Source organism: Pygocentrus nattereri, chromosome 13 (genome assembly GCF_015220715.1).
Source record: "Pygocentrus nattereri isolate fPygNat1 chromosome 13, fPygNat1.pri, whole genome shotgun sequence".
Lineage (NCBI taxonomy): Eukaryota > Metazoa > Chordata > Actinopteri > Characiformes > Serrasalmidae > Pygocentrus > Pygocentrus nattereri.
The window spans coordinates 7318509-7345900 of record NC_051223.1 but is presented as its reverse complement, the minus strand read 5'-3'; the positions used below and the strand labels follow the sequence as shown (position 1 = coordinate 7345900).

Sequence of the window (27392 nt, the reverse complement as noted above, 5' to 3'; positions counted from 1 at the left end):
ACATGTGAAAGAACTGCTTCGAGTAGCACCAACTGAATACAAGCCAGATTTGAAACGGATTGTGGAAAACAAAGAATGCCAGAAGTCCCACTAAACTCATCGACATGACAGGTAGGAAAATGGCTTTAAAAGCTATTGCTAATGTTTGTGTAAACATAACCTGTAGTAGTAATGAGCATGTTTTTCTGGCTCTTGGTGTCTGAAAGGTTGGCCACCCCTGGTCTAGTCATTAGGCCATTCAGAATACCATTTCTACCCAATTGAACGAGGTGGCTAATCCTGTAAATAATCCGTTAAATAGAAGAATAATATCCGTGTAAACGCCTGTATCCGATTTCATTCCCTATCGGAAAGTCTGCATGTGAGAGTTTATAACATTCAACATAGCGGAGCAGAAACTGGTCTGCAGAGGAGACGAGGTTTATGCTCTGAGCATTAAAAGACGGCGGTGGGACGGACGTCCAGCTTATGTTTCTCAGAACACGACGTCTTCCTCTCGGCCTTCTTTAATAAGGACGTGTGAAGGACGTTTTCCTGAGTATAACAATATTTTAAAGTTTTATTAAAACTATTTATTTCATTCAAAACACAATCACTGCTCACTGCTGCTCATCTCACTCTGACTGTACTCACGTGATGCTGGTTGTCATGGCAACATCTACACTAAGCGGTTCCGCACGCATACTCGTCATTTTGGATCCGATTGCTTGTGAGCATGTAAACACAGATTTTCATCAGATTGTTGTGTAGAGTGGGAATAAACACCTCAGTCTGAATCTGTAATCAGAATGTATTTAATCGGATTGGTGAAAACCTTTGCGTGGAAACACAGACAGTTTGAGACAAGCTTATACATGCGAACCAGAGGCTTTAGGCATCCATTTCTTGTTAGCTACATTAGCCGTGATACCAAACATGTCTTTGCCACATTTTTTTTAGAAGCTGAAATTCTTGTTTTTTACATTTTTAAGTAATTTGCCATTTATTTTTTATTCAGTTTTATTGATGCAGTTGTTTAAACCTTGCAGCTAGCTGATTTGATAGCGAATGTTTTGGGCTAACCCACAGAAAGCGGACCAGCGCTAATCGAGTTGGCCTGGCGGGGCGGCTCTCATGAAAGCAGGGTCTCAGATTGGGTTAGTCTAGCTACCAGGCATAACCTCACGGATGGCCAAACTGTCCATCAGAAATTGTGCACTGCCTATTCAGGATAGTTTCATCATGAAACTGAATGAAAACACTGACCAGAAGGAAGAGGGCAACAAATCCCACCTGGTCCACCTCAGGTCATTCGAATGGCTGGACAAAACCAACCAGCCTTTATTTCCAACCTTTGCCCAATTGGGCTGTTCCACACTTATAGCTCTGTTTCTCCGGGCAATATTGTCTAGTTAATAAAGGCTGCACTGTCAGTAACCCATGATTCATGCACATATGAGACAGAAAGCAGCCTCCCACCACCACCCACACTCAATTTACCCCTCCTCCATCCTCGCTGCACCTTCCTCTCTCCCTTCCTCCCCCTCTCTCTCTCTCTCTCTGTGTATCTGAATATCTCTCGTCCCATTCATTTCATCACTGCTCCCGGGTGCAGTCAGCGCCGTCTAACGACTTCTCCTGGACAGCAAGGATACATGTGTAAATGTGCACAGTGATTCCGTCACACTGCGAATCGTCCTCCGGCGTCCACTCAGGAGCAGCATGAGCCCCCGTCCCATCAGCTGAGGCTCCAGTGCAGGATCCAAGGTGAGTAACTGAGTCTCTGTCTCTCCCTTTAATGAAAAATTCATGCTTTTTTTGCTCTTTGTTTACTGAGCATCACTTTAACCGAGAGCAGACTGACTGAATTATCTTTGGGAAGCAATACTGCACCAACAACAATCTCCCAAAAGTCAATTATAGGGGTTTAATTTCACACATCTAAAGGACTCATAGTCTAAATTTGATTGTTTTTAAAATTTGTCATTATCCCCCAAACTTGTTAGGTAACTATCCATCCATCCATCCATCCATTTTCTAAGCCGCTTCTCCGTCAGGTAACTATTGAGATTTTATTGGGCCAAGAAACACAACTTAATTCATTCATATAGACATTTTCTAATCTCTCTTTATGTTCTACAATTAAACAGGACTTGTTCGTTTATTGTGCCTTTAAGACCGATACATCACTGCTGTTGGAACAAAATCTCAATTTTTGTCATTTTCTGTTTTTTGGCAAAATATGAACGAGCCTGTTGCTCTATACGTTGTATGTAAATTTCATGATGAATGGGCCAAATGACATGGCCCAAAATGACTTGGAACAATGTCTGGTTCCATTGACTTACATTAGAATTAAAGTAGGTTTTTCCCTTCTCTTGTAAAGTTCTCATTTTGGAGATACAAGGTTTTGTTCCAACAACAGCGATACGTTAATGACTTAACATGTCGTGATTAGCTGCATTGTGTCTCGCCTCACCCTAGCAGAGGTCCAGGCTGAAATGCACAAAACGAATGGGCTAAAATCCTCGTGTAGTTCAGAAAAGACTGGAAAGCTTTCAGATGGAAGGCTGCAATGATCGCTTTGCTGCCTGACAGACAAGAACACCACAACGTTTATTCATTTTCTCCATTCATTTCCTGATTTCTTTCACTCCAGTAACACTTCAGCGTGAATGGGCGGGGCTAAACTGCTGTCGATTGAACAGCCAATCCTATGCTCACAGGTGTGACATCACAACCATGAGTAATTCAAAGCTGCTGGCATCTGAATCTTAGCTTCCACACGAACTGTGTGGCCCATGTGGAAAAGTGTTCATGGTTGTGACGTCACAACCACATAGAATTCAAAACAGGCCTTTTTTGCAGCTTAGTTTATAGATATCGCTGTTGTCGGATCAAAACCTCGTATCTCCAAAATTGTAACTTTACAGGACGAGCTGAACACATATTCTACTTTTAATGTAAGTCAAGGGAACCAGACTTTTTTCCAAGTAATTTTAGGTCATTTCTTTTGGTCAAATCATCATGAAATTTACGCACAATATATAGGACTATGGGTACTTTCAAATTATGTCAAAAACTGAAAATCGACAAAAATGGAGTTACAAGGTTTTGTTCTGACAGCAGCAATATATGGGCTGTACGGGTGGAGAAAGAGTGGTAGACTGAAAATATTAGTTTACACATTCTGTCAAACTACTTTTTTCTATTAATTTTAGGTAGTTATTTTTGTTCAAGTCTAGGTTTCCATGATATAAAATTATTTTGCAAGTGGCCTGCCTTTCTACGAAGATGAACTGTGAGCACAGCTGTTATGGAAAACAAATAAAAACGAGGCAAACTGAAAAATCTCCCAGATTTCACCAACATTTGGCACTTCTTTTGCATTTTCCGATCTGCTGATGCAGGCAAAGCTCAGTTTTATCTTTGCCCATCTCTATATCGATTAGTTTGCTATTGTTTTTTCCCCGGCCCGTCAGCTACTTAGCAGTCCTGCTCCACTGATACTTATAGATGGGGCAGCCCGAGTGAATGGTTTCATGGCCATTAGCTCCACATCAGGCCTTTGGAGAGAATGGACATCTTATTGTAATACAGACTGAGTCCGTTCCCCTCACAGACATACAAGGCCAGCAGCAACATCAGTGCTAGCAATCACTTTCTTTCAAATGAGTCAGTATGTGTGTGTATATATGAGGGGGGTGGGTGTGCGGGTGGGCGTGCACATGTTGTAATGAATTTCATGAATGTTTAACCCCTGCTGAGCCCATGATTACTGAACTTGCCCTCAGCTATGGGGGAGAAAAGGGGGTCCCATGTGGATCAGTGCAGACAGCTGTCGGGTAGATGGAGTAAAGTGGACAGAGAAAAGGACAATAGATGAAGATCAAGAATATCTTCCATATACAAATGTCTATGAGGCACACAAGACAGGGCCAGTGTTAATACACTGCAAGTGACTCAGACACAGTTCATTGCAGTACAGAACAAAGCCATGACAGTGTATTTTATACAGTGTAATTAAAGGGAAATTTCACCATTATTTTTAAACCTCTGCATTATTTGCTTGTTGAGATGTAAACAAAGTAATCCAGACTGATTCTCGTTTAAAGTATCTCCCTCATTTCTAAAATAAAGCAGTTTGATGTTGTGTGTTATGTCGTTAAAGGTACCGTTCACGGTAAGAACAGCCCATTTTCAGTTCATCACTGCTTTTATCTGCCTATTCACTCTCCAGCAGGTTAACTCTGCTCATTGGCTCTGAATGCTTTTTGAATGAGAGATGATACAGGACAGCCAATGAGAACAGAGCTCGTTTACATATTCCAGTCTTAAAGGCACAGTAACAAAAATAGCCTGTTTAAGGATAAAGACAGACAGACAGACAGATAGAAGACAGACAGATAGACAGACAGATAGAAGGCAGACAGACAGACAGACAGACAGATAGATAGACAGACAGACAGACAGACAGACAGACAGATAGACAGACAGATAGAAGGCAGACAGACAGACAGACAGACAGATAGATAGATAGATAGATAGATAGATAGATAGATAGATAGATAGACAGACAGACAGACAGACGTGCTGTCACTGGTCTCCTGTCCTGCTCTGGGTTTGCGTCTTTATTTCGTGTCTGTTCTGCTCATAAAAATTTCAGCAGTGTCTGTTCAGCCCAGTCCATTAGCACCGAGGCTCCACTTAAAGCTCTGACCACGACCTGAAGGCCAAACACATTCGGTCAGTGTGGACAGATCTACTGACACAAACAGGTCGGTCTGTAAGCAGAGCTGAAGTGGTTAAGCTGCACTGCTTATTGCTGTGCTGTGAGCTGCTGAGGGCTGTTTGAGGATGCTGACCTCTCCACACCGGTGGAGGTGCTGGGCAGCAGATGGCTCAGAGACTCTGTACTGGCACGCCCCTCAGGCAGGACACAGTGGGAGTACTGAGCGCTCTTGATCTGACCAACTGGTCAACACTGAGAGAGAGAGAGAGAGAGAGGGAGAGAGAGTGTGTGAGAGAGTTAGAGAGAGAGAGAGAGAGAGAGAGAGAGTGTGAGAGAGTTAGAGAGAGAGAGAGAGAGAGAGAGTGAGAGTTAGAGAGAGAGAGAGAGAAAAAGAGAGAGAGAGAGAGAGAGGGAGAGAGAGTGTGTGAGAGAGTTAGAGAGAGAGAGAGAGAGTGTGAGAGAGTTAGAGAGAGAGAGAGAGAGAGAGAGAGAGAGAGTGAGAGTTAGAGAGAGAGAGAGAGAGAGAGAGAGAGAGAGAGAGAGAGAGAGTGAGAGTTAGAGAGAGAGAGAGAGAGAGAGAGAGAGAGAGAGAGTGAGAGTTAGAGAGAGAGAGAGAGAGAGAGAGAGAAAGGGAGATGAATAAAACCAAGTGGACATGAAACGTATTGAAAGGTTCTGCTGTGGAAAACGTGCTGCACTGAATTTGGTTGAATAAAAACAGAATTTACTCATAAATAAAATATAAATACACTACACCTGAAACTGAAAGACACAGTTATGTTAATAATGTAGGTCATTCATGTGGAAATGATGTACATCCCTTAATCAAACAAGTTCAATGAATCTCTTTTTTTCTAATTAATTTTTTCATTCAAATTTTCATTATTTTTGTAATTTCCACAAAATCTATTTAATATAAAAATAATATGTATATATAAAAATAAGTAAGCCCCACCAGATATACAACAATATAAATTAATATTTAAAATCAATTATTAGTAATTAAAATAATAATACATAATAATAAACAAAATAATACATCAGTTTTGTCCCCACAGCGTACCTTTCAATCTTTTAACATAAAAATGCTTTAAGATAAACAAACAAACGAACAAACCCAGTTTTCTATCTCCAGCACGTTTCCTGTGCAAAAACATTTTGTGTTTTCTTCTCCTCCAGATTTGTGCGGCCATGTCGTCCACTCCTCTGGCCGAGACGGAAGAAGACGTGTTTGGTGAGTGACCTCTTCACCCTCCCATCCCCCACTCCATTAGCCCTTAATTTACACACTCTCAGAGTGCATTATGGGCAGCGAGCAGCCGGCTATACACCCCACCCCTCCAGCTCCTGCACCAGATAATACGGTCAGGAAACAGGATACGCTTCTGTACCAGCTCCTCTCCTGTATGGCTCCATGTACCACATACACGCTTGAAGTGGACTGAAATCTATGGAGCTTCTATGGGTTCTTGTTCAGGAATGAGTGAACTGGCCATCACCTCTGACCCCATCCTGTACTGGTGACACCGGAGATAAATCAGTCACAAAAGAAGCACCTTTGCAGACAAATATATAGACAGTTGTCTGTTTTCATACATAACAGTATAGTCATACGGGGTCGGACACCATGAAAGCAAGTCTATTTGAGATCCCTTAAAGGGGAATTCCACAGATTTTTCCAAATATCTACACAATTAAATCTGCTTTGTAAAATTGTTCATTAAAATTGAAATAAGAATTACTGAGTGAGAAGACTGAAACAGGCTAAAACACTGCTGCTGTGAGTCTCCCTGTAAGTCAGAGGCATCGAGTCAGGAGCTTCTCACACCACGTCGTACGTCTTTAGGTATTAACGTCACATGCACCTGCTCATAAAGCAGGTCTGGCCTGATGTTTAGGTCTCAAACTCAAAACCAATATCATACTGATCAAGATGTGATGACAAAAGTCCTTTGTTCTTGCTTGAATTATCTTTTAATCAACGGATTCATCTGCTCAGGAAAGGAGGCCGAAGTACAACCCACGCTTCTGCACGTTGCATGCAGTTGCACATTTCCACCAGAGGGGCCTCCAAATCCCCAAATCTTACACAGTGCAGCTTTAAATGGTTAAGATATAAACACAGTTAATCTGAGTGCTTTGATACTTAAATACTTACTTTGATACTTAAAGGCAAAATAATAAAAACCCCCAAAAATTATTTATTGCTATTTTATATTCAGCAATATTCTATATAAAAACGCAGAACGCGTGTAGGTTCACCGGTGGTTTTGGATAGTAAATAAAATGGCTATACTTGTGTTGTAGTCATGGTGACGCCTGGTTCCATTCACCACCACTGTAAAGAAAGGACTCTCTACAGTGAACCATTTCTCACCAAATCATTCTCAAAGACTTCTTTTACATCTTAAACACTGAATTATACTGAACAAACCTCAAAATTTGACAATTTGACAAACAATTTGAGCTAAGAGTGCAATAATTTAGACATGGGGATAGCACTATGCTAACTGTTAGCATTAGCAGGTATTAGCAGAGCCAGTTTATGAGGATCCTGGCCTCTTCCTATTTCCCCTGTTATATCAAAAACAGGACTGCAAAATGCCAGAGGGCACCCGCGAGGGAGTCCTCAATGAATTGGGGTGAATGGAGCTGAATGGGGAAAACCAAAAGTTAAAATAGTTTCTAATCTCTCACCCAGAACTTTCCTTTCATTTTAGAAAGTAGAAGAATGTATTTCACTAAAAAAGGCAAAGAAAACTGACCTGTATGTTTCCTTTTTTCTACAGCAAATGGCAGCAGGAGGCAGGCTTTACTGCTAGTCACTGCTGATTGGTTGGCAGCTCATTGGCTGTTCGCACTCACTGACGTCATGAACATACATGAGGTGCCGGTTAAAACTCCTACAATTTGAGTTTAAAAGGTCTTATAAACATAACAGCGGTGTCAGAATGTTTTAGGCTGCTCTGTGTTCAGGAAATTATTGTGTTCTTTTACATTAAAAATGTTTAAGCATTTATGTACTGGCGCCCTCTACTGTTTGAGAAACCAGGAAGATATTACAGAGCGGTAATGCATAAATGTTTTTAATATAAAATAATACAATAATTTCCTGGATACAGTTTAAAACGGCACCTCATGTATGACTTTAACGTCTGTGAGTGCAAACAGTGAGCTGCTCCGCTTGCCAACCAATCAACACTCGGTAGCAGTAATGTTAGCTTCCTGCTGCCCAAAACCCATTTACTCCGTAAAAAATGAAAGATACAGGTCAGTTTTCTTTGCTTTTCTAGTGAAATACATCCTTGTACTTTCTAAAATGAAAGGAAAGTTCTGGGGAAGTGATTAGAAACTATTTTAACTTTCCATTTTTAGCAATTTAGCTCCATGTACTGCATCCATTAAGGACTCACAGTCCTGTGTTTGATATAACAGAGGAAATAGGAAGTGGCCATGCTCCTCATAAACCGGCTCTGGTAATTCTCTCTGTAAGTTCTCTGGTGTTAGCTTCCGCTACTTGTTAGCATCATTAGCCTCGTAGCTCCAGTGCAGAGCTAAAGAAGCAAATCTCAGACACCAAACATCTCTTGGCTGATCACTGTGTTTTAGTGTAAGTGAACAGTTGTGTAAATTTCCTTCAAGCACAAACGTCTCTTCTCTGAAATGACTCTACTTGTTCTCCTCTAATGAGGCAGATGGCTCAGCACGCCTGGGCAGCCGCATCCGATCGATGGTTTTAGTTTGTGCTGTGAACAATGCCGCTACTGACAGCGAGCGATTTGCTAGATATTGATTCCAGCATCCATGCTGGGTGTCCACCTCATTCTTTATTATAATTTCTTGGCAGTAGGAAGGCATGGCTAAGGACTCGGCGCTGGGTATGTATGTGCTAATGTGTTAGCGTGCAGGTCATTTAAGGATCAGGTTCTGCCATTTATCTTATATGGAGCATAAATGGGGGTGGGGCTGATCCCAGATCAGTGCTATTCTAACGCCTGGCCTTTATTCTTAAAGCACCAGGGGCTATTGCAGGTCAGACAGTCTAGTGTTAGACCTGCTTACACTGTTCCACTTACAGGAGACTCATCCGACCTTGATGCTTTAGGAGTTAGGCTGTAATTTGGAATAGTGTGAAACAGTAGTGTCTCTGTGTTCCTCAAACTACAGTTTCCAAAAGTGGAGATCAGAAAATGATTGAAAGATACAAGGGAGCAGCCGGAAGAAGAAGATCTATGAAGTCCCACGAAAGGACATGGGAAGAAAAAAAGGACATGTGTGTTTCTATGATGGGTAAAAAAGCCCTCTTGCCTGCAAAATGACCAGAGATTCTTTTCTCAAATGAAAATTTATTTGAGAAAAATTTTGAGATAAATATCTCGGGATAATTATCCCAAGATATATAGGTAAAACGTAAGCACGTTACTCACTCCATCCTGTAGATGGCACCAATGTGTCATTTAGGCAGCATTATACTCACAAATATCTTGAGATAATTATCTCAAGATAAATATCCCAAAATGATTATCCCAAGATATGTTAATCTGAGAAAAATCCCAGGTCATTTTGCAGACAGGAGTTTTTATCCATCAGAGAAAAACCCATGTCATTTTTTTACCTATGTCCTTTCAGGGAGTTCGTACCTAACAACCACCTGAAAGACCTGGTATAAAATGTTAAAGAGGATGGACTATACCAGTTATCACATACTTTGCATGAAAGAGATGGGTTAGAGTGGAAAAGGGTTGATCTGAGACAACTAGTACCCACCTCTTGCTGCAGGAGGACCCCGGAAGTCCAGTCTATCGCACTGGCACTGTGGCCTTCTTTTCTCTCTGGTCTTTGACCTCCCAGACATTCTCTCAGAGCATTTTCACACCTGAAAGTCTGGATCAGGGTTCAGGTTTTTGTTACACTGTATAAGTTTGGTCTAGTTTTGGTTTCACGTTGCAATTTAGTGAGTGCACCAAAGAACTCTGACACACCTACGTCCTGTCGTCGTCTCCTACATGGGCTGCATCTCCGTGCATTGATTGGTTTGTAGAGGAGCGTCTGACGTCAACATGTCAATTCAGCAGGTAGCCGCTCATCCTCTCAGGAAAAAACAAGGTTTACGTTTAACAGTGAAATATCTGACCTCGTCCTCTCCCCGTGTGCTGGCGCAGCTCATTTTCACTTCTGTCCTGGTTCTTTTTCCTCTTCTGTAGCTTAATGGCTGACGATGGCCTGCTTGAACTTCCTGTTATTGGTCTGAAATTCCGAACCATCCAAAAAAGTTTTTTTTTCTTTTTCACACTGCAAACAAACTGAACCATACTTCAGTTTGATCCAGACTGAGACCAGAGTTGGTTTATGAGGAGCCTCTTCCTATTTCACTCATTATATCAAAAACAGGACTGCCGAACAGAGCCAAATGGCTACAAATGAAAAGTTAAAATAGTTCCTAATCACTTGCCCAGCCCTTTCTGTTCATTTTAGAAAGTAGAAGGTTGTATTTCATTGAAAAGCAAAGAAAGCTCACCTGTATATTTCCTTCTTTTCTACACTGGGCAGCAGGACGCTAGCACTATGGCTACTGAGTGCTAATTGGTTGGCGAGCAGAGCAGCTCATTGGCTGTTTTTCTGCTCACTGATATCATAAACATACATGACGCGCCGTTTTAAAAATCCTATAACTTGTAGCTCTTTAACAGCAGTGTTAAAATGTTTTGTGCTGTTCTGTGTTCAGGATATTTCTTTATATTAAAAATGTTTAAGCATTTATAAACTGAGATTTTGCTCAAATGCCCCATATCAACCCATTCATTTTTGACTCGCTCGGGAGCGCCCTCTTGAGTTTGAGAAACCTGGAAGATGTTACAGAGTGGGAATTCTCTTCTATACAAGTTCTCTGTGGAGACCACCTCTTGGTTGGACCAAATTTTGGTCTGAGGCACCTTTTACACCTGCAATTTCAGTTCAAACCAAACTGAAAACTCTGAATGTCGGACCAAACAAGGTAAATGTGGCCTGATGCCAAGATGTATTCAACATGCAGACCACCACAGCTCAGTGGTCCCCTTCAGATTTACCGGGGGGGTCACAGGCCACCCAATTATGTGGTACAGCCACGACAAGGTCTAGTAGGAGTCTTGGTGATGGAGAAACTATGTGCTGGCAAGGAAAAACCTGCAAACATGCTGCTTTTGTCGGCAGCAGTCAGCTGTAAGTGAGAGGCCTGCAAGCAGATGGCAAATAAACACGTGCCTTAATGCCAGCTACTGCGCTACTGCAGTAAATGCGTCATAACACTGTGTAGAGGTCAATGGCAGCACATCACTCAAACAGGTAATCTGTGGCTGGTGGCAGATTAATAAAGCTTCAGCAAAGCTTTATGGCTTCTGTGTTTTATTGCGTGTAACAAGTGCGCGTAGCTTAGCCCTGTTGCAGGACTGAACAATGCGACACTATTGTTGCATGAGCTTGGAGAAACCAGGCCTGTGCAAATGCAAAGAATTCAGTCGCAAATGTGCAAAAGCCTGAAAAGTGTGTGCATGTATTTCTTTATATGCAAAATATAGACAAGAGACAAGAGACACACAGGCCTTTAATTCAATGTTTTCACTCCAGGTTTGGAGCCTCTGCATTGTAGAGTTTAGTGTTTCTCTCTGCTGTTCACACCTCATTCAGCTCAAGAAAGGATTAATTAGCTAATAATATCAGGTATTTTAACCAGGAAACCACAGTTATGCAGTGCAGGGGTTTCAGGACTGGAGCTGAACTCTGAACTAACCATTCAAACCTCATTTAAACCTCCAGAAACAGAGAGTAAAGTTATAGCAGCAGTCTGCAGCTCCGTTAGGGGGACGACTGTTTAGCTCTCGGCTGATAACATTAGCTAAAGTCATCTAAAGGCCAGAATTGTTCACATCTGTGTTCATTAGCTGATGTCGTTTCCCTCCTATGATCAGAGTGTTTTCTCCTCTTTATGCAACGCCATGGCATTACCCACCCTGACGTGAAGAGCCGGTGGGCTTCTCTGCTTTTTACTGCTTTGAGAGACTCTCCAGATTAGGGAGAGGGACTGAGTATGAGATAAATATAAATGTCAGGAAAACACCAATTTGGTATCTTTCTACCAGTTTAAGTGGGACCAGGAGTTCAGGGGGAAACCCCCTAAGCGTCACGGCCTAGTTTATCGACTTTGTCGAGGAAATGTTTTTTCTCTTCCAAAGTACGGAGAGTAATTTTAGCCTCTTTCACCTCTAGTTACGTTTGTGTGGTGCAACAAAGCCAGGAATTTGGTCCCAAATGTGGCAGCCACAACAGAAAACTCATGTGACTGAAACCCTAGGAAACGTGACGGCTGAGCACTGGAAATCCAAATATATCTTAATTATGTCAGGATATGGTAAAAAGCTACCATTTATCCAATTTGACACTGTGGGTTTTCTCTTTTCCAATGATGCACACAAAAGCTACTGCTGTACTTATAGCACCTCCTTGTGGAGAATCTGAGTTATTGTGGAGAAAATGAATTAACTGAACTGTAAAATGTACATTTTGTTTCTATTTTTTAACTGTTAAAATGTACCTCTTGCTGTTCAAGTAGTTTATTAACTTTTTTATCTCAGTGCTACAGTATTTTAATGTGTGCTCAAACACATCTGTGCAATTTTTCTAGCACCGGTGCTGCCTGCTCAAAAAATTTACACACAGCCCTGTGTGATATGATGAAATGAACTCTCAGATGGAAGAAATGTTACTAACAGACCTTTGTTGTTTATCAACATGGGGTCAGATCTGACAGAGGCCGTGCCCGAGACGGAGCGACTGGACAGCAGTCTGCAAAAAGCAAAAGCCCAGCTGTCAATCAAAACCAGGAGACACCGCCCCTCCAGGTCACGCCTCAGAGACAGCCTGAGCTCTACAGAGGGAGAAGATAGCCTCGATGGAAGGGTGTGTGTGGGTGCTTTGGTCTGCTCTTCATTTAAAGCAATAGCTCAAAGTCGAATTGACCAGTTGTCTCAAATGGAGTTAATCAGACAGTCTTGCTAATGTCGTTACAAGTACAGACAAATTTCAGATTTCAAAGTAGCTGCTCCAACTGTGTTTTTAGGTATTCGATTTTTATAGATAACAGCAAGTCTATTAACCAAATCTATTTGATTTAGCACATCTTGAGGCAGGTGTGCAACAGTTTAGGCATGCATTTAGCATAATGCTAACTGGGAGACACAATAGTCCATTAATCGGTAGCTACATTAGCATCAAAGTGATGCTGTGTGAAACTACAGAAGCAAACTTCAGACACCAGACGTGTCTTGGCTGATTGACTATGACCCAATCTCATTATGTTTACCCCTAGCCCTTGTTTTGGAGTATCAAAAACTGCCCGTCTGCAGTGACAGCAGAGGAGGGTAAAGTTCAGCTCCTCAGCGCTGGGCTTTAGTTACATTTAGGGAGTCATATGCATTCAAAGAGGGGGCAATTACTTATTATTGCCCACCACTAATTCTTCACTGGTATGAAGCTGAAGTCAGATATTCGCCAGCTTATTGTTCCAATTGTCCCGTTCCACCTTAAACGGAGCAGCAGGCATTAAAACCGCTGCACCATTTAAGCTGGAATGGGAAAGTTAGCCCGCTAACTACTGAGATATCAGCAAATTGCTACAATTTTTTACTCTTATTAAAAGAAAAGGGCCATAATACATTGAAAAGACATTAAACTAAGACAATAACATAGTTGTCATAATTCTCACATTTGTTGGTGATTAATGTGGATTTCTTTGGTCTGTTGTTCAGCCATCTTGCCAGTTTTTCTGTTTTAAGCCTCTGAAAAACCTTAGTTTGGAGGGCCATGTAGCCCCAACATTTCATCCAACCCCTCTATCTCAACAAAACTCGGGACACCCTACCCCCCATAGAAGTTAACATGGAAATGGAGTAGTAGGGCTAAGTGGTAGGGGCGAGGGATGAGGTGGGATTGGGCCTCCATCGTTTAAGGGGATGTTCTGTACATTTTTCAACATCATTTTAAAACTGCAGAGTGTCTATGTTCTTTCTCCAGAGCTTCAGCAGCCCTCCCCACAGCACCTACTCTCCTCTCCATGCCTCCCTCCGCTGCTCCTCACCATCCACTGATGTCCAGCTCTCCTCCTCCTCACCTGCATGGAGGGACCGAGCCTTCACCTTGGACCCTTTCCCTGAGACTCCGGAGCGGAGAGGCCGGTACAAACATTTGTTGGACACCTCCTCTCAGGAGACCCTGCTGGTGACAACTTCCAGCATCCCCTCCAAACCCTGCACCAGGTCAGAAACCTCCTCTCCAGCCCACCTGCGCCAGGGGGACCATGGCCAGCTGCATGAGGAGGACCATTCTCTCCTGCACCAGAAGGACCACTCTCAGAGTGAAGGTAGAAATTTTGAATATTCATGATGAAGTTCTACTACATATCCACTTTATTAGAAACACCTCCCTCATATTCCACTCATTGGCCACTTTATTAGAAACACCTACATTGTACTTCCACTCATTGGCCACTTTATTAGAAACACCTACCTTATACTTCCACTGACAGAACAGTTCATTAGAAAAACCTCCCTCATACTTCACTCACTGGCCATTAATTAGAGAAAACTGCATCGTCCAGATTGACTACCTCTTGTTGTCTTGTTGCCAAAAGTAAAAAAAAAAAAAGGAACAAAAAAAAAAAACAAAACAAAAAAAACAGCATAATAGTAACATCTCAAAATAACTAGACACTTTTTACCCCTCATTCCAGCATCTTATTAGACAACATAATGCTAACTTAGAGCAATGACCTAAAAATGATTACAGAGCCTCTTTATGGCAATGGGACCCTAAGCAGCTGCTTATGTCACTTATTAGATAAAGACAAATCTGCATGCAGGCTGTCTCCTTCAGTCAGCAGTACCAGACAACGCCATGGTCTCAGGGCCTGGTCCTCACAACCAGCCACTTCACAGCTGCTACTGATAGCATGAATTACCGAAATTTGAAGATGAAACTTACATGCAGGCCTTTTCACACTGAGACATCTTCACTGGTCACACTTTTAATGCTGACCCTGTATTGATCGCATCGTATAAAGCTGGACAATAAAAATCCCAATGTTTAAGCCATCTTTGAAATAAACTTAAAATGTATCATTGTTATTTATCATATTTACTTGTTTCTTTAGAGGTTTTTATACGCAAACCTTACCATGACATTATTTGTGTCCAGATGACAACCATGACGTTGGTTCAGACGAGCCAGGAAGCCCAACAGTACTGTTGGACAAGAAGACCAGAAGACGGTTCCTTGACCTGGGGTCAGTACAAGGATGAAAAGAAAATCGATCTGTCATATTTTTTGCATAATTAAATGGTTGAAGGGGAATTGCACCATTTTTAAAATTTCTAAATAATTCAGTCCTTAAGATGTAAACAGAGTCATTCAGAGTTGTTCGGTGTGAAATGATTGTAGAGACTCAGATTTCTTTACAGTGGTGGTAAATGGAACCAGGGGTCACCATGACTACAACACAATTATAGCCATGTTATTTACTGTCCAAAGCCATCAGTGAACCTGCATGAGTTTATATGTAAGGACAATGATGGTAAAATAGGCATAAATCAGAAAAAAAAAGAAATCTTCCTTAAGGACCGTTTTGCTTTTAAACATTCTGTATGTACCTTTCCATCATGACATAAATAAAATAAATGGATTAAAATACAAAATATCATGAAACATTGAGTGTGTTTACATGCACTTAATAATTGGCATGAAATCTGAAATCAAATTTCTAAAATCAGATTTTGTCAGTAACCCAGTCACCACACTTATACTTATACACTTGACTAATCAGATAATGGGAAACTCCTGGTCTATATGAGTCAGACAGTGATCAGACTTCTGTTTTGCAACCAGCCAATAAACTCACAGATGAAGACGTGATGTGAACGTAGCATAAAATTTCATGGCACAACTTTTACCTGAAATAAAATTTACATTTATGGCATTTGGCTGACGCTCTTATCCAGAGCGACTTACAATTTGATCATTTTACACAGGTAGGCCAAGGCGGTGTTAGGAGTCTTGCCCAAGGACTCTTATTGGTATAGTGTAGAGTGTTTGCCCTGCTGGGGGATTGAACCCCAATCTACAGTGTAGAAGGCAGAGGTGTTACCCACTACACTATCCCAACCACCAAAATATGAACACACATCATCTTAAAGATGAAGAAGATCACTTATTTCCGGTACCGCCGGAACCGCCGCCATTTTCGTGCATGCGCAGACTGAGAAATCTGAAAGAAATCAGAGTAAGCGTTTCATACACTAAGAAATCTGCTTACTGAGCTAACACCTAGCTTCTTTATCAGATTTCTTAATCGGATTTCTAGACCATATTCCGATCAGAGTGTGCTGTTTACGTGACCATTGGATTAACCAGGTAACTGCAGAAATCCGATTATGATCAGATTATTGAGTGCAGGTAAACACTCTAAAGTAAGTATCTCCATTTCCTGTAGTAACTTTCTGTGAGGCAGCTTTTAGAGGTAGACATCTGGTTCCTATCACCACCACTGTGAGCAACTGCACATTTCTCTCGAATGGAGCATTTCACACTAAACCACTCTGAATGGCTTTGTTTACATCTGAGAAGCTCAGTCCTGAATGATTCTCTCTGTAAGACTGATTCAAAGAACTCATTCAAAGAAGTGCTGCTTACGTTTGAACACTGCTTGATGTGTTTCTTTGGACAGGGTCACTTTGCGTCGCACATATGGGAAGGTCAGGAAGGACAGAGGCAACAGACTATCAGCAGGAAGCCGGTAAGGCTGGAGTATGTGTGCTGCATGAGCATCCCTCTGCTTGCCCTGCAGAAATCAATGGGACATTTTGCTAGCAATGGTGTATATTTACATCTATTAGTTCAGGTCACTTTCTTTGTGCCTTGTTCATGTGTACACATTATAGAGAGCCTGAGAAAGCAGAGGGCCGCTCCTCACGTTCCTCCGGACCCCCCTTTGTGACTTTCTCCTGGTTCAGTGACAGAATCAGGGGGTCCAGCTCCCCTAAATCCTCCAGCCAGTCTCCCAGCAAATCCCTGTCTAAGGTAACACCAGCCCTAGTCAGTCACTTCTAATCACTCTTGCATAGAATAGCAGGATTTAAAAGGTTTTTATCAATGGTTTTAGCATCAGTGATGCCTTTTATATCAAATATGTACAGTTTATTTGATTCCTCATACATAACTACAGTAGTACAGAACCTTAAAGGGGAACTCCACCAATATTTCAAAAATTGTGGATACATTTTGGGTAAGAGGGAGAGACAAATATAAGCATCCAGGGTCAGTCCTAAAAAGAGAATTACTAAGGACTGGTCTCCTATGGTGATGTACAAGGAGAATTCCACCAATTTTTCAAATTTCCTGCATAATTCATTCATTATCCAAGTCATTCAGCATGGCTTGATGTGAAATGGTTGATTGTAGAGACTCAGATTTCTTCACAGTGGTGATGAGAGGAACCAGGGGTCACAATGTCTAAAACACATTTTATTTACTGTCCAAAATACCCAATAAATGTACTTGTGTCCTCCTAAGTCATATATGTAATGCTGATGAGGGCTAAATAGCAGTAAATCTGGAAAAAACAAGTTTTCTTTGGGGGCTATTTTGTTCATTTCCACTGATTCCTGCATACCTGAACTATTAAGATGTAAACAGAGTAATTCATTTGTGTGAAATACTCTTTTCTAGAGAAACTTACAGGTGGAATTTAAAACGCATCACAGGATATACTTGGCAGGCAGCCCCCCAGTGACTGACATGAATATAGGCCTTCTCAAAAGTATTGTATGGGTTACACTTTCAAACCATTTGCACAATGCCAATTTGTGAGCTTTGTAAGGGCCATTCGAGCTCTTCCACACCAAACTCACCCAGTCAGGCTTTTATGGAGCTGCTTTGAGCTCTGGGACTCCAGTCATGTTGGAACAGAAAAGGATCTTCCTCAAGCTGTTCCCACAAAGTTAGAAGCTACAACTGTCCAAAATGTCTTGGTCTGCTGAAGCATTAATACTTCCCTTCACTGGAACTAAGGGTTCTGGACCAACTCCTGAAACCCAACCGCATAGCATTATCCCTCCTCCACCAAAATTTACAGCTGGCACAATGCAGTCAGGCAGGTTTTCGCCAAACCCAGACTCGTCCATCAGACTGACAGATAGAGAAGTGTGATTCGTCACTCCACAGAATGTGTTTCCATTGCTCCAGAGTTCAATGGTGGTGCTTTACACCACTACAACTGACGCGTGGCAGTGGGCTTGGTGATGTAATGCTTGCATGCAGGTGCTTGGCCTTGGAAACGCGTTACATGAAGCTCCCGGTGCTCCGTTTTTGTCAGAGGAGGTTTGGAGCTCTGCAGTTACTGAATCACCAGAGCTTAGGTGACTTTTATGCTCTACGCTCCTCAGTACTTAGTCTGTAACTTTATGTGGTCCAACACTTCGTGGGTTGAGTTGCTGTGGTTCATAAATGTTTCCACTTATCAATAATACACTCACAGTTGATCGTCGAATACTTAGGAGGGAAGAAGTTTTACAAACTGACCAAATTCAGTGACCTGTTTAGAACAACCCATTCTTTCACTAATGTATATAAAGTAAGGCTGCATGGCTAGCTGCTCGGTTGTATACACCTGTGGCAACTGAATGAAACACCTGAATTCAATGGTTAAGAGGACTGTCCCAAAACTTTTGCCCATATAGTGTACATCTGAAAAAACCTTCACTTCAGTGTGTTGAGGGCCTAATGTTATTACCATCTGTTCTCTGTTTGGAAGGGATCTAGCATGGATGAAGAGTCGTCTGTTGGTCTTCTGGAAACCCATAGCAGGTCCAGCAAACCCGAGTCCTCCCAGCCATACCGCACCCTGTCTGAACATTCGGATGAGGTGAGGACATCAAGATCTGAATATAGGGTGTTCTGGGGGGTTCCAGAACACCTGAATGTCTAGAAATCAAATTTCTGAGGGTCCCTGAAATAAAGTTAACACATCGCTCCTGAGCGAGTCCAAAATGAAGGGGTTCAGATGGAGCATTTGAGCAAAATCATAGTTTATAAATGCTTAAAACATTTTTAATGTAAAAGAATTCATTCATTAAATGAACACAGGACAGCATAAAACATTTTAACACCGCTGTTATATTTTTAAGAGCTTTTGAACTCTTAAAGTTATAAGAGTTTAAAATGGTGCCTCATGTACGTTCATGACGTCTGTGAGCGCGAACAGCCAATGAATTACTTTGCTAGCCAACCAATCAGCGCTAGCAGTAATGCTAGCATTCTGCTGCCCAAAACCCGTTTGCTGTAGAACAAAGGAAACATACAGGTGACTTTACTTCGTTTTGTTTTAGTGAAATACATCCTTCTACTTTCTAAAATTAAAGGAAAGTTCTGGGCAAGTGATTAGAAAATATTTTAAGTTTTCATTTTAACCCTTTAGCTGACTAGAGACTTGCTTGTGGGTGCCCTCTGGCATTTTGCAGTCCTGTTTTTGATATAATAGGGGAAATAGGAAGAGGCCAGGCTCCTCATAAACCAGCTCTGACATTATAAAGCTAGCATTTGCACCACTTTGGCAGTTGAGTTAGCAGCCAGCCAACATGGGAACCCCCAAATGCAAAGGGGCTTTTTGCACACTAGACTGCATGTTAGTCAAACCGGACCAGTTTTTATACATTTTGTCAAGTCTTGGTTTGGCATTAGTCACAGTCAGTATACATCCTGATGGTAAAAAGTTCAAATGAAGGCCTGTATTTGTGCTACTGATCAGTGTACACTCCCAAAATAATGACATTTCAGCAGTTTTTCTGGCTTGATTTGCAGCATACAAGGCTTTAAACAGAAAAACAACATGCTTTACTACTTTCCCAAAAAGTTATTAAAACGAATAACTAACCCTGGTGAACAAAAAAAAAAAACAGTCCAGCATGAATTCCATGCTGTCCTAAGCTGGCCTATGCTGGTTTACCTGGTCACCCAGCATGATCATGCTGGTTGACCAGCATACCAGCATCCAAAACACAACATATGCAGGAAAAGGGAAAAACAAAGAAGAGCTGCAGTTTTTGATGAAAGGGATATGTGCTCCTACATGCTTCAAAATGATAGTTCTTCAAGTGTACCTTAGTAAAGAAAATGGTTCTATATAGAACCATGAACAGTCAAAGAACCCTTTGCATGATTATCACTAAATGGTTCTTCAGATTGATGGAGAATATGCTGTAGATGGTTCTATACAGCACCAAGAAGGGTTCTTCTATTGTTATTATTCTATTATTCTATTACTGTGTCAAGCCTATAACAATCGACGAACCCTCTTCAAAAAGCTTCTATACAGAACCATATAAAATGCATTGTCCATCGATCTGAAGAACGCTTTCATGATGCAAACAACCCTTTAATCATGCAGAGGGTTCTTTAAGTGTTCATGTTTCTATACAGAACCATTTTCTATACTAAAGAACCCTTAAAGAACCAGCTTTTTTAAAGTGTGTTGGGCACATGTGGATGCAGCAAACTCAATGTAATGATTTCATGCTGGGAGAGGTAAAAACAACACAATCCTTCTGCAACACACAAGAAATATCCCGAATAGATCCCAGAAGAGCTGATATAACAATATCAGTAATTATACTAATCAATAATAAATCCCAAGAAGCCAGTCTTTTAGGAAAAGAATCACACCTGTCAACAGGCTTGCATCTGCAAATAACCCATTTTATTCTTTTCATGTTAAACACAGTAAAGCAGTTCCCGCTCTGGTCAGCAGGGGGTGCAGTGCACCAACTGTTACTCCCAAACACTGCCCAGTCCGAATCAAGTACCAGCATCCATTAGTAGCCAGCGTCCAGTCGCACAGACAGTCGTTTCAAGAACATTGGCATTAAGTTGTCATTGTTGTACTGATTGATTATATTCTCTGACATTGTTTTTTGTCAATTCTACGGAGATGTCTGTGTCCAAACCAGGACAAACGAGTTTGCTTATGTTAGTGTTAGACTTTAAAAGGCTCAGCTGAACCTAAGAAGTCTGACAGAGGCCTACCGGAGTTAAAGCTGGATCATTTGAGCGACCTGTTTATGTTAAAAAAATGAACATATTCTTTTCTCAATATATCTGAGTATATGAGAAGACCACCATGGAACTTTGTCTCTGTCCTTGACTACTTTTTAAACCTTGTAAAGTTTGAATGTATACAGTTTTATACACCGATCAGGCGTGACCACCTCCTTGTGGTGGTGTTAGTGTGTGTTGCACTAGTCTGAGTGGATCAGACACAGCAGTGCTGCTGGAGTTTTTAAACACACTCAGTGTCACTGCTGGACTGAGAACAGTCCACCAACCAAAAATATACAGCCAACAGTGTCATGTGGGCAGCGTCCTGTCTACCACCACGGCAGTGTTACTGCAGTGCTGAGAATGATCCACCCACCAAATAGTACCTGCTCTGTGAGGGTCCATAGGGGTCCTGACCACTGAAGAACAGGGTAAAAGGGGGCTAACAAAGTATCAGAGAAACAGATAGACTACAGTCTAACTAGAACAACAAAGTGCACCTAATATAGAGGCCACTTTTTTTGCATGCAGCTGCTTGGCAATGCAGTTTGCTGGGTCTATTGCTTTGTGGCTGAGCTGTTGTTTTTCCTAGATGCTTCCATTTCACAATAATAGCACTTACAGTTGTCTGGGGCAGATCTAGTAGGCCAAAAATTTTAGACTTGCAACAGAGGTGGCATCCTATGACTGTGTCAAAGTCACTGAGCTCATCAGTACGACCGATTCTACTACAAGCATTTGTCTATCAAGGCCGCAAGGCTATGTGCTTAATTTTATGCAATTGTTGTCAGTGGGGGTTACCTGAAACACCTGAACTCGAGAATTAGGAGGGGTGTCCCAATACCTTTGCCCAGATAGTCTTTCAAACAATTAGATAAGTATATTGTGAGCACAGTCAACTACATGCTCTCTTTATTCACAATTAGCCATAATAAACACAATATATTGCTTTAAACCAGAATGTACCACCTTTATTTCATAAGTTTTACACCTATGATAAAGCTATCAAGGGTGAATTGATTAAGGCTTTTAATTCTACTGATATTGTATTTCAGGCGTGCGAAGGCACCAGAAGTGCGGACCCCTGTGTTGCGAAGAAGAAGGCCATCCTGCCATTTTCAACGAGCGGACGAGACAGGACAGAGAAGCAGAACGGAGTCCACAGCAAAAAGGACAGTGGACATAGCGGAGATGGACAAAAGTTACTGACCACTTGATGGCAGCATGCCTCTGTGATTTAGCGCACAGCACAATAAGCCTCACATGCTAAATTAATGAGGGACAGTCACTTTTCAGATGTAAATACTGCAGTTGTGGTTATTATGTAATATGGAGGCTTTTAAACCTGTACGGTTGGACGGTGGCTTAATAAACTTTTTTTGGAAAAATGATGAACTTTGAATGCTGGAAATGTGTTTTAGCTTAAAAATGTTGGAAATACTAGAAAATACAGGTGAATTATCTTACAATAGGTGCCGCCTTATTGTTACTAACTGTGGAACTGCAAAGAAAATGTATGCCGTTACACAGCTTTAAGTGATACTTATTAGTCCCACAACGGGGAAATTTCACCTCCGCATTTAATCCATCCGTGAAGTGAAACACCACATACACACTAGTGAGCACACACATACGCTAGGGGGCAGTGAGCACACACATACGCTAGGGGCAGTGAGCACACTTTCCCGGAGCGGTGGGCAGCCCTATCCATGGCGCCCGGGGAGCAGCTGGGGGTTAGGTGTCTTGCTCAGGGGCACTTCAATCACGTTCTTTCGGCTGAGGGAATCGAACCGATGACCTTCTGGTCACATGGCTGGTTCCCTTACCTCCAGCCCATGGCTGCCCCCATACACCATTCTTTACAGTGGTGGTGAATGGAACCAGGGTGCACTAAGCTCATGTACTCATGTAGTCATGTACTGTCAGCTCAGGGGATCAAACCAGCAACCTTCCAGTCAGAGGGCCAGTTCCCTAACCTCCAGCCCGCGACTGCCTCCTAAAACGACTGTCCCCTTTATATGGAGCCCCATTGGATAGATCCCTTCTTAACTTCAATAATGTGTGGCACAAGGTACTAAGGTGTGATAACAAGATAATCAAAGAGGGAACCCATCGATTCTTCAAGATGTCCACATAAAGAAATCGCTAATATTTAAATAGAGTCATTCAGAGCAGTTTGGTGTGAGTCGCTCCGTTCTGGAGAAACTTACAGCCAGGATCGTTCACAGTGGTGGTGATAGGAACTAGATGTTTTATGATAGTTATCACATAAGAATTTGGCCTAGAATGTACTTTAAACTTGAGGTACATGCAGGACATTATCAGACAAAATACCGATGTGGTGTGGTGATGTGCTGGACTGAGTGGATGAGACACAGCAGTGCTGCTGGAGTTTTTAAACACTGTGTCCACTCACTGTCCACTCTATTAGACCCTCCTACCTCGTCAGTCCACCTTGCAGATGTGTCTTCAGAGGCGATAGCTCATCTGCTGCTACACAGTTTGTGTGGGTCATCCTCTAGTCCTTCATCAGTGGTCACAGGACGCTGTTGGCTGGACGTTCTTGGTTCTCAGTACCCTGAAGAACAGGGTAAAAGGGGGCTAACAAAGTATCAGAGAAACAGATGGACTACAGTCTGTAACTGTAGAACTACAAAGTGCACCTATATATTAAGTGGAGCTGATAAAATGGACAATGAGTGAAGAATGAAGCGGTTTTAATAAAATGGACGGTCAGTGCTTTTCTCGAGATCTCTGCTTCTGAAAACGGTCAGACTGGCCCTTTAACGGTCAGCTGTGGTTTGAAAACCAAGCGCCCACGCCGATTGGACCGAGGGCGACATGAGTTAACCAACAGTGTGTAAGCACACTCAGCACACTCGACCAATCACAGGGCGCGTTGTTGCTTCCAACATGGCTCTGGTTGTGTGAGATCGGTCTGAATAGAAAACAAGATCCATAATTTTTATCCCAAAATAAGGAAAATTCTCAGGTAAAAGCATATTTTCAGATTACATTCATAAGCACGACATTGATAAATGTCCGTTATGTCACTGTCGAGCGTTATCTGTGCGTTGTTTTTGTAGAAGACGAAGCTGAAGTTAGCTTCTTATTCGAGTCTCCCCGTTCCACCTTAAATGGGGCAGTAGTTACATTGAGGAGCCTGAGGCGCCACAATGGAACTACTGCACTATTTAAGGTGGAACGGGAAATTCGAAAAAGAAGCTGGCGAATAGTAAGACGATTTGACGCTGTAGACTTCAGATTAATATTATTTTTAAATATTATTTTATTTTCTCTGATAATTGTGGAACATTTAATGTTAAGACTGAAATGTTCCGTCGCTACTAACTAGCTGTATAAACTCAGGATGGACTCAGGAGCCAAACCCTTATCCTCCTTTAAAATTTCAGACTTTTCTCCAATTTTTCTTCATAATTAAACGGTTAAGATGTGAACAAAGTCATTCGCAGTGGTTTGGTGTGAAATGCTCTGCTCTAGACAAACGTTCAGAGTCAGAATTGTTCACAGTGGAGGTGATAGGAACCAGACATCCACGTCTACACAGTGTTTAATTTCAAAGGCGTTTCTCTTAAGTTACATACTTAAGGGATACATTTAAAGCTGTAGATATCAGTGTAACTCAGACTTTAAACTTATGACCTAAAACGAGTTATAATTATGGAATTTCTTTTTTTTTACTTCCCAGTTAAACATTTACCTGAAGCTTACTTAAGATCAATAGCAAAGCAAAGTTTATTTATATAGCGCTTTTTACAACAGGTGTGGTCAGAAAGCAGATTTACAGAAGGAAAAAGAAAAGAAAATGCGGGTCTGAGCCCCCCGTGAGTCAGAAGGGGAACCCATCCTCCTCTGGTCTACACCAGAGAGCAAACATTGTTAGTATAAAGTATTATAAATAGGGAAAAAAAGGCCAAAATCAACTTCATGCAAGTGACCACAGGCCTTTTTTTCCATCAACAATCACTTTTTTCAGACAGCTCGAACACTTAATGTGGATTGCCAAACTAAAAGTTCACAGGATTTGATATATTAGGTTCAGTTTATATAGTTGTAAGGCAAAGTAGTCCTATAAGAAAACTTTTTCTTTTTGGATTTACATATTAAAACTCCTGCAGGTTCATTGGCGGTTCTAGATAGTAAATAAAATGGCTATATCTGTCTTGTAGTCGTGTTGACCCCTGGTTCCATTCACCACCACTGTAGAGACATCTCAGTCTCTACAATGAACCTTTTCACATTAAACCACTCTGAATGACTTGGTTTACATCTCCATGGCTAAATTACGCAGAAATGAAAATGTCTGGTTGTCCTTACTTGTGTGAGTCTCATTTTCCAGTTCTGCAAGATGAAGGTGGTAAACCTGAAGCAGGCCATCCTGCAGGCATGGAAGGAGCGCTGGAGCGACTACCAGTGGGCCATCAACATTAAGAAAAACTGCCCCAAAGGCGCAACATGGGACTACCTCAATCTGGCAGGTGTGATTTGGGTGACGCTACTTCACTGTGTTCTGCAGAATTTGCTTTTAATGCTTATAGTGCCCTGTTGGTTGCAGTGCCTTTAAGACTGATATACACCAATCAGACAGAACATTAAAACCACCTTCTTGTTGTGCTGGTACGAGTGGATCAGACACAGCAGTGCTGCTGGAGTTTTTAAACACCTCAGTGTCACTGCTGGACAAAGAACCAAAAATATCCATCGAACAGTGTCATGTGGGCAGCGGCCTGTGACCGCTGATGAAGGACTAGAGGATGACCAAGACAAACTGTGCAGCAGCAGATGAGCTGTCGTCTCTGACTTTACATCTACAAGGTGGACTAACAAGGTAGGTGCGTCTAATAGAGTGGACAGTGAGTGGACACAGTGTTTAAAAACTCCTGTCTGATCCACTCATACCAGCACAACACACACTAACACAACCCTTCCATGTCAGTGGCACTGCTGTGCTAAGAATGATCCACCACCCAAATAATACCTGCTCGGTGAAAGGGGGCTAACAAAGAAAGCAGAGATGGACTCCAGGCTGTAATTGTAGATCTACAAAGTTCTCTCTATATGGTCAGTGGAGCTGATAAAAGTGGAGAGTGAGTGTAAATAAAAGGAGGTGGTTTTAATGCTATAACTGATCAGTGGATGTAAATGTGCTTGGTTCTGATTGGCTGCCCTGAATTGGGCCTCATTCAAAAATATGTCCATGTTGAAACACTGCTTATAACTTATTCATGAATAGGCGGAGCTAAACTGGTATGGGCTGAATAGGTGAATAAATATCAGCGTGTTGGGATTTGCGACGTCACAAATTCGGGGAGCTCAAAGCTGGAGGTTTTTGCAGCTTAGTGTCCACATGTGGACTCTCTGGTCTGTGCAGTGATCAGTACTTTCTGGTTATATACTACAGATTTTTGATACTGAAATTATAAGGAAAATGATTTTTTTCGTGATATAGCTCTTTAAAATGACAGGCACACTGCATGCCTAAATGGTCAGATGCTCGTTTCAAGCCATGTTATGTAACTGCTGTTTTTTTGTCCTGTTGTAGAGGCTTTGCTGGAGCAGGCGATGATCGGACCTTCACCAAACCCCCTAATTCTCTCCTACTTGAAGTATGCCATCAGTTCTCAGGTCAGTCTTTTAAGAAGAAATACAGCCTCACATGGACCAACGCTGCTTACCAGGTTTCTGGATCCTTCTATGAGCAGTTTACAGCTCCTGGTGAAATCATTGGTGTGCAGTATGCAAATAAGCCTCTAACCTATTGCTTCCACTGTTTAGTGTGTGCTGTGGGCATCATGACCAATCCCAGTTCTTGCCATTGTCATCCACAGTGGGGCAGTCATGGGCTGGAGGTTAGGGAACCAGATTCGATTTGAGCCGACAGTGTGTGACTGAAGTGCCCTTGTACAAGGCACCTAACCCCCAACTGCTTCCCAGGCGCTGCGTCACTAAATATTTGTAGTTTTAACTTTTAAAGCATGGCATCATGTCGTGTGGAGCAACTGTCTAATAAATACTCCCAAAATCAGGAGGTTGTGAGTTTGAATCCCAGCAATGCCATAGCCGTCCACATCCAGAAGCCCAAAAGGAAAAGATGCGTGTGATTAAAGGAGCGCCAGGTTGTGGGGAAATTCAGTTTTGTTCATCTAACTGAGTTGCAGACCTAGAAACTGTAGCTGGGAGAATTTTTGACTCAGCTAAAAAATTTGAATCGTGTGAACTCTGGTGGCTTCAAGTTGAGTCAACTCAAGAAAACCCATGTAATCAGTTACTATGTATCATTTTAAGTTGGGCAGACCTCATTGCTCATTACATTGTAATAACTTGTGTATAACATTGTGAGGGAGCTTTTTTGGGTGTCGGTCTGGTTCCTATCACCACCACTGTGAACAGTTCTAACTCTGACTTTGTTTACGTCTCAACCACTATTGTTATGCAGAAATGTTAAAAAAGCACATCACTACTGAAATTTTGATGTGTTAGTTGGGGCTGGGCTGAATAATACTCCAGTATGAATCATGTTGGTATCCATTTCCTTATTTATTAT

General features: G+C 41.8%; 2 protein-coding genes across 2 annotated transcripts in view; both read left to right on the top strand.

The window, feature by feature from the left end:
• The first annotated feature begins 1535 nt into the window (after positions 1-1535).
• On the top strand, positions 1536-22222 carry samd14 (sterile alpha motif domain containing 14). Its single transcript, XM_017692729.2, has 9 exons — positions 1536-1746; positions 5891-5945; positions 12489-12646; positions 13760-14105; positions 14939-15026; positions 16464-16532; positions 16678-16816; positions 18549-18659; positions 21883-22222. Exons 2-9 carry the CDS (start codon positions 5903-5905, stop codon positions 22042-22044), a joined length of 1116 nt encoding a protein of 371 aa, XP_017548218.1. The 5' UTR covers positions 1536-1746; positions 5891-5902; the 3' UTR covers positions 22045-22222.
• Positions 22223-23685: 1463 nt separating this feature from the next.
• Positions 23686-27392, top strand: part of med24 (mediator complex subunit 24) — a 48868-nt gene continuing 45161 nt past the window's right edge. Inside the window, exons 1-3 of the mRNA XM_017692871.2 lie at positions 23686-23819; positions 25188-25326; positions 26391-26473. Coding sequence (XP_017548360.1) covers positions 25197-25326; positions 26391-26473 — 213 coding nt within the window. The 5' untranslated portion in view covers positions 23686-23819; positions 25188-25196. The remainder of the gene's footprint in view (positions 23820-25187; positions 25327-26390; positions 26474-27392) is intronic.